Source organism: Daucus carota, chromosome 2, assembly GCF_001625215.2.
Source record: "Daucus carota subsp. sativus chromosome 2, DH1 v3.0, whole genome shotgun sequence".
In the NCBI taxonomy this organism is placed as follows: Eukaryota; Viridiplantae; Streptophyta; class Magnoliopsida; order Apiales; family Apiaceae; genus Daucus; species Daucus carota.
Window position 1 is genome coordinate 23,745,757 of NC_030382.2, and position 7,881 is coordinate 23,753,637.

At 36.1% G+C, this 7,881-nt stretch overlaps 1 protein-coding gene across 1 annotated transcript; it reads left to right on the plus strand.

Annotated features, from left to right (window-relative positions):
• Positions 1–912: 912 nt before the first annotated feature.
• On the plus strand, positions 913–1,338 carry LOC108207199 (uncharacterized). The gene has a single exon (XM_017377659.1). The coding sequence runs from the start codon at positions 913–915 to the stop codon at positions 1,336–1,338; it is 426 nt and encodes a 141-aa protein (XP_017233148.1).
• The last annotated feature ends 6,543 nt before the right edge of the window (positions 1,339–7,881 follow it).

Below are 7,881 nucleotides of genomic sequence, written 5' to 3' on the forward strand. Positions count from 1 at the left end.
ATTATCAGATAATTTACAAATAATTATATAAAATCTAATAAGATAGATATAATTACACAGAAGATTCACATAAATATATAATAATATATAACATACATATAAAATATATACAAAGAGAATCGTGGCATATTTAACATCCCTAGCTCACAAACCAACTTAGAGAAAGTGGATTCATCAAGTGGTTTCGTGAAGATGTCTGCAATCTGATCAGCCGTGGGTACAAAATGTAACACCACAGTACCATTCATGACATGTTCTCGAATGAAATGATACCTGATATCTATGTGCTTGGTCCTGGAGTGTTGCACTGGATTGTTTGAAATGGCTATGGCACTGGTGTTGTCACAAAATATTGGAATTTTGTCGACAGAAATACCATAATCATTTAATTGATTCCTGATCCAGAGAATCTGAGCACAGCAACTTCCAGCAGCTATGTACACAGCTTCAGCAGTAGAAGTGGACACAGAGTGTTGCTTCTTGCTGTACCAGGAAACCAACCGACGTCCTAGAAATTGACAACTTCCAGACGTACTCTTTCTATCAATCCTGCAACCAGCATAATCAGAATCTGTATAGCCGGTTAAGTCAAAACCAGTATTCTTAGGGAATCTTCTGAATAAATAAAGTATTAAAGCTTTATACCTTCTGGACTTCTGGACGTACTACAAAAGATTATTTGTACACTGAGGCTTGAACATATTAATGAACTTCTTTCAGTGGTGTGCAGCAGCATCCTGAAATTCTTCAGACATATAATTTCAATAATTCACTTGACGTTCTTCGTACGGATTCCTTCAACAGTACTTGCTATTTACCTTGCTTTCTTATCAGAGTTGAGTTGGTACCTCTTTAATTACAAATAGGCTAAACATATGCCTTTCACCATTATATGCCAAATTTTTGAAGGAGATGTTGTCCAGGAAGCGGAAACTTGAAGATGTGGAAACCATTACTCTCAATGCAGAGTGTAGTGCAGTTATTCAAAAATCAATTCCGCAAAAGTTAAAAGATCCTGGAAGCTTCTCTTTGCCATGCACTATTGGAAATATGGAGAATATTAAAGCCTTGTGTGATTTGGGGGCTAGTGTGAGTTTGATGCCATACTCCATTTGCAAGAGGCTTGGTCGTGGAGAGCTCAAGAAGACAAGAATCTCACTTCAGTTGGCAGATCGTACAATCAAGCATCCTTTGGGGGTCGTTGATGATGTTCTTGTCAAGGTCGATAAATTATTTATCCCTTGTGATTTTGTGGTGTTGGATATGGATGAAGATGTGGAGATGCCCATAATCACCGACTTCATTCTCTATCCCAGCACCAGTATGAAATTAATGTAACATCGAATCATTTTCATCTTCATTCCTGTGTTCGCTCTCGAAGTCACACTAGTCCCTCGGCAATCTCTTGATAACATTATACATCCATTTTTCGGTTGGATCTTGTATATAGAATACTTGATGAACTTGTGTAGCCATAACGTAGGGATCAGACTTATGGAATAATCTGTTGAAATTAACTCGAATTAGACCATATAAGTCTTTTTCCTCCTGGTACCAACAACATTTGAACAATACCACCGTAAAATCTCCCCAATAATTAACCTCCAATATGTCCTCAATTGCTCCGTAGTAATTGACATCCCCAATCAGCAGGTTCTCATCTTTTGAACTTGCAAAACTAGTCGTCAAGGCAGTCAAGAATACACCACTATTTTGTGTTGTACATTTACTATCCCTATACTTTGTATGGAACCTATATCCGTTAATTACATATCCACTAAACCTTTTAACTGTCGGATTCGGTCCCATTGCGAGCACTTGTAATTCTTTTGAAATATTCTCTTTTTTTTGCAACTTCTGCCTTTAACCACTTTGAGAAATCTTCATTATGCTCTCTCTCCCGCTTATATCTTTTTAACTTTGACTGACCATCGACAAGGGCACGGTGCTCCCTAAAATAATTAGGTTACTTGGTTAAAAAACAAAAAAAACAAAGATGTTATTTCTAAACTACCAACAGAAGTTAGATTCCGAAAGCTTACTCAATCAAACTTTCTATTTCTTTGCTGGCAGAATTGAATAAAATGTACTGATGACATGCTTTTAACTCAGATTCTTTTAAGTGAACAGCTGTTACGTCTTTGTTTCTTCTCGTACCCATAGGAAATTCTTGTTTTTCTGGACAACTTTTAAGTTGTGTTGCTCCCTCATTACCATTCAAGAATCGTGAGCAAAATGTTAAGCACTCGTCAGCCATATAACCCTCAGCAATGGAGCCCTCAGGCTTGCTTCTATTGCGATTATATGACTTCAATTTATTGAGATATCTCTCAATTCCAAACATGCAGCGTAGATTCACTGGTCCACCCAGTTGTACTTCTCTGCACAAGTGAACTAACAAGTACACCATAACATCAAAAAAAGGCTGGAGGGAAAATTGTCTCAAATTGACAAAGAATTTCAATTATTATCTTTTGCAGCCTAGAAATTTCACTCAAGTCAATAACTTCGGCCGAAATACCTCTTAGAAATGCACCTAATCTAATCAAAGGGACTGCGACCTCAGGTTTCAGTGATTTTTCCACGGCAAACTGTAACAAATAGTGCAATATAAATTGAGCATCATGGCTTTTGTAGCCCGATACTTTTCTCTCCTTCGTGTGCACATAACAGCTAACGTTCGATGCACAACCATGTGGCAGCTTTGCATTTTTCAGAATTGCACAAAATATATCTTTCTCCTCCTTTGTCATATCAAAAATGGCAGCAGCAATTTCAACATGCGTCCCGTCACCTGATTCAATGGGATGAAGCTCCTTTCTAATGCCGAGATCTTGTAAATCATATCGAGCATTGACGTGGTCTTTTGACTTGTGAGAAATATTCAGTAACGTACCAATTATGTTGTCACAAATATTCTTTTCGATGTGCATAACATCAAGGTTATGCCGAAGTAAATTATGACTCCAATAAGGTAAATCAAAAAATATTGACTTCTTTTTGAAAGGCGAGTCAATCTTATGCTTTTTTCGTAAGTGCGGATCCCCACCAAAGTGATTTATGTAGCCTGATAGTAATTCCTCAATGTCTGTCCCTGTTAAAATTTCAGGGCACCCTCCCATTTCGACTTCACCATTGAATCTTTTTTTATCAAACCGCCACTTATGTTCGGGATCCAGAAATTTCCTATGATTCATGTAGCATATTTTTCTAATACGCTTTAGGTACATTGAGGTGGTCTCATAGTTACAAACTGGACAAGCCAATTTGCCCTTGGTACTCCAACCGGATAACATTGCATATCCGGGAAAATCGCTTATGGTCCAAATGACAGCAGCACGTAACCTAAAATTCTGACTAGTAAACAAATCATAGGTTTCTATCCCTTCCTCCCATAGCTCTTTTAACTCACTAATAAGAGGTTGCATAAAAACATCAATGTTATTGGATGGAGATTCTGGGCCAGAAGTGAGGGTTGAAAGAATAAGGTTATCTTGACACATACATAACCAAGGAGGCAAGTTATAGTTAACCAAAATAATAGGCCAGGTGGTGTGTGAAGTATTCATTGTTCGGAAAGGATTGAATCCATCAGCAGCAACACCCAACCTTATATTCCTAGTTTCTGACGAGAAATGAGGATACCTAGCATCCATTGCCCTCCAAGTGTCGCTATCAGCTGGATGTCTTAGTTTGCCATCATTTTTCCGTCCAAAAGCATGCCATGTCATAAGTTCTTCAAACTCCTCGCACATAAACATTCGTTGTAGTCTTGGCTTAAGTGGAAAATATCGCATGACATTTTTCGGCACTTTGTGAATCAACTTCTTTGGATCATTATTGATGGTCCCTTCTTTTTCCACTATGTTCCACCTGGAAACACCACAAGTTTTCAAGAATTTTCTTTTTCATTCTCACCCCAATACAACATGCAATTGTTAGGACAAGCGTGTATTTTTTTATAGTCAAGTCCTAGATCTCTAATGATATTCTTCGCGGCACTGAAAGATAATGGTATGTGTTCCTGTGGAAAAGCTTCCCTTATCAACCCTAGTATATCCCCAAATCCCGACTCTGAAATCCCATGAGCACACTATAAGGAATAAAGTCTCACGATAAAACTTAATAGCGAAAACTTTGCACAGCCTAGATACAAAGGCTGCTTTCCCTCCTGAACATGGCGAAAAACATTTTTGACATCATCATTTGGTCCATTAGTACGATGCAACATCTCATCTAGGGTATCTCCAAAATTTATGTTGGTTTCACAATCTATCTGATCTTCACTATCTCTGTCAGACCTAAGTGAAACCTCATAAACCCAATTAACATATAATGTGGATGGACAACTACATATAAGATGATTGTAGATCACATCTGCCCTATACCACTTGCGGTTATTACAATTCTTGCAAGGGCAGGTTATTTCATCACCTACGGAAAATTTGGGGAATGCATTTTGAATGAATGCCTCTACCCCACTAACGTATCTCTCACTAAGCTTCGGAAGATTTATCCAGATAGTTTCCTCGTCGTCCATAACTACAAATAAGAATCATAGAAATATTATAATATACGTTGAATATTATAACAAGATTGGTAATGCAAACTGCTGTTGAAGGACCTTGTATAAAGTGTAGCATAAAACTTAAAAGTTAGACCTGGAACTCATATGACTATATACATGATTCTTACGTCCTGTAGGTTCTGGTATATATTAAGTCATTAACATACATACGCCTACACTATATAACCATACGTAACATTTATATAATCACTCAACTTAATTACTAACAGTTCATAATCTTCAACTAAAATACTTAAACATAATCCTCAACTAAAGCATGGCATAATACATATAAATAGAGGATATAAAATGCTAAAACAGAGCATATAAACATTAAAATGAGCACAATACAGAGCATATAACACAAGAAGTTCCAAGTACAATGCGTGAGTCTAACACAACTTCTAAATACAATGCCATCGTCTACCAGAAGTTCTAAATACAGTCTGCAGACTGAATTACTCCTTAACTAACAACTGATGTATCAGCAATTCACAACACCATGTTACGCTCATCAAAAACACCATGTTATGCTGTAAAACAGAGCACAGAACATATATATAAACTTTGAATCTAGTTGATGATTCCCAGTATCTCAACTAAAGCACCACAATATATAATTAACTAAACTAAGAACACCAATATAATCACAATAAAAAACACTGAACACAAAAAAACTAATAAAAATCCCTAGCAAAATATATAATCACAAAACACAAAAAACACAACTAGTTGCATATAATAATTCCTAGCACAACTGAGAAGCACAAAACTAAAAAAAAAAAATCTAACTCAGCACATCCAACTCGATTTAAAGATATATAATAACAAAACATCAAAAACAGATAATAACACAAAAAACATATTAGAACACAAATAATAAACAGAACACAAAGAGAATACAAGAGATGAAATTACCTTAAGCTCGAAGAATCTGAGATGAAACCGACTAAAGCCCCAAATCGAAACCCTAATTAGCAAGCAAAATAGAATCCAAATCAGCAAGCAAGCAATCAAAATCGAACCCAAATCGAACCAGAGATAAAATGAAATCCCTAATCAGCAAGCAATATAGTAAAAAAACAACATTAAAAAGCCCTAAATTAAAAGCCCTAATTTCTATGAGCGTGAGGTGAGGTGTGAGTGTGTGAGGTGTGAGTGTGTGAGGATGAGTGTGAGTGTGTGAGGAGTACAGATGAGGTGACAAGCTGTGAGGAGGTGAGCAGAGAGGTGCGGAGGAGCGGTGAGGTGAGGTGAGCAGAGAGAGGTGCGGTGAGGTGAGCAGAGAGAGTAGTGTGACTGTGTGTTTGAAAATGAGTTGTTCGAAATTTTCACTAAGTATGGGCGGTTGTTTTTACCGCTCCCCTAATTTTCAGCAACAACATTAATATAATAATTCTATTTCAATTAAATTATTTATTTATTTACTTAAAATAAGATAATTTTAATTATTGTTTTTTTGTTTATTAATAATCTTAATCAATTTATTAATATTTTGATGTATATTTAATACCAAAATTAAGTTTTTGGATCCGTGATTAATTTAAATATGCGGTCTATTGACACGAGTTGGGAGTCTTGACCGATTTGACTGTTAAAAGACCGCATAAAATAAATCCATATTTTTTCGAACAAATTCTCGCATCACTAAAATCACGAGAATTTAACATCTGTACGGATGGATCATTGAAAATGGATTTTAAAGAAATACAATCTTCACTCTGCACTAGTCTATTGACACGAGTTGGGAGTCTTGACCGATTTGACTGTTAAAAGATTGTATCAAATAAATCCATATTTTTTCGAAAATATTCTCGCATCACTAAAATCATGAGAATTTAAGATCCGTACGGATGGATCATTGAAAACGGAATTTAAAAAATACAATCTTCACTCTGTACTAGTCTATTGACAAGAGTTGGGAGTCTTGACCGATTTGACTGTTAATAGACTGCATCAAATAAATCCATATTTTTTCGAAAAAATTCTCGCATCACCAAAGTCACGACAATTTAACATCCGTACGGATGGATCGTTGAAAACGGATTTTAAAAAAAATACTTTCTTCATTCTGCACTAGTCTATTGACACGAGTTGGCAGCCTTGACTGATTTGACTGTTAAAAGACGGCATTAAATGAATCCAGATTTTTTCGAAAAACTTCTCGCATCACCAAAGTCACGAGATTTTAACATCTGTACGGATGGATCGTTGAAAACGGATTTTGAAAAAAATACTTTCTTCATTCTGACTAGTTTATTGACATGAGTTGGCTGTTTTGACCGATTTGACTGTTAAAAGACGACATCAAATAAATCTATATTTTTTCGAAAAAATTCTCGCATCACTAAAGTCACGAGACTTTAACATCTGTACGGATGGATCTTTGAAAACGGATTTTAAAGAATAATTGTATTGCTACATTTTTTGAATTAATCAGGATTTTGTAAACAAAATCAGGTTATATTAAAGTAATGAAATCTTTGACAAAGTGCAAAGTTTGGTGCAGATTTATCAGAGTTTAAAGAAAGCTTGGCTTCATAGATATTTCCATGTCTGTATCCTTTCAGAACAACTTTCCCAGTGCTTTTGCTAACAACTTCACAGTGTTCTTCAAAGATGTTGACATGAAATCCCCTGTCACAGATTTGACTTATGCTCAGATGATTGTTCTTAAGTCCTGAGACAAGAGCTACAGATTCAATGATGCCATTTCCAAGATTGATGTTGCCATATCCCAAAGTTTTTCCTATGTTGCCATCTCCATAAGAAACATTTGGGCCAGCCTTCTCCACAAATTCTGATAGCAGGGCCTGATTTCCAGTCATATGTCCTGAGCATCCACTGTCCAGAACTAGAATATTTTTCCTGTTGCCCTGCAATCACAAAGACCACTAATGGTTAGTTTTAAGGACCCAGACTTGCTTGGATCCTTTGGTCTTGACAAGTTTGTTAACACTAGCAGCGGAAGATTTATCAGAGTTTAAATCAGAGTTTATGCTAACAGGCTTTTTATCAGAGTTTGAACTTGGGGAATCAATCTTTTTATTTAAGGAAGGTTTTAATTCATAATAGTCATAATATAAGCTATGGTATTCCTTACAAGTGTAAATGGAATGCCATAAACTACCACAATGAAAACAAGGATTCTCTGGTCTAAACCTAACATTCCTAGTCTTGGCTTCTGATTTGGGAGACATAGTATTTATGTCCTTATTCTTCCTGCAAAAGAAACAAGATGGTGAAAATTTCCACAGTTATGACAAGTTTTCCTAGGAGCATTAGGAATAGGCATGTAGTTATTGCTTTTGTTT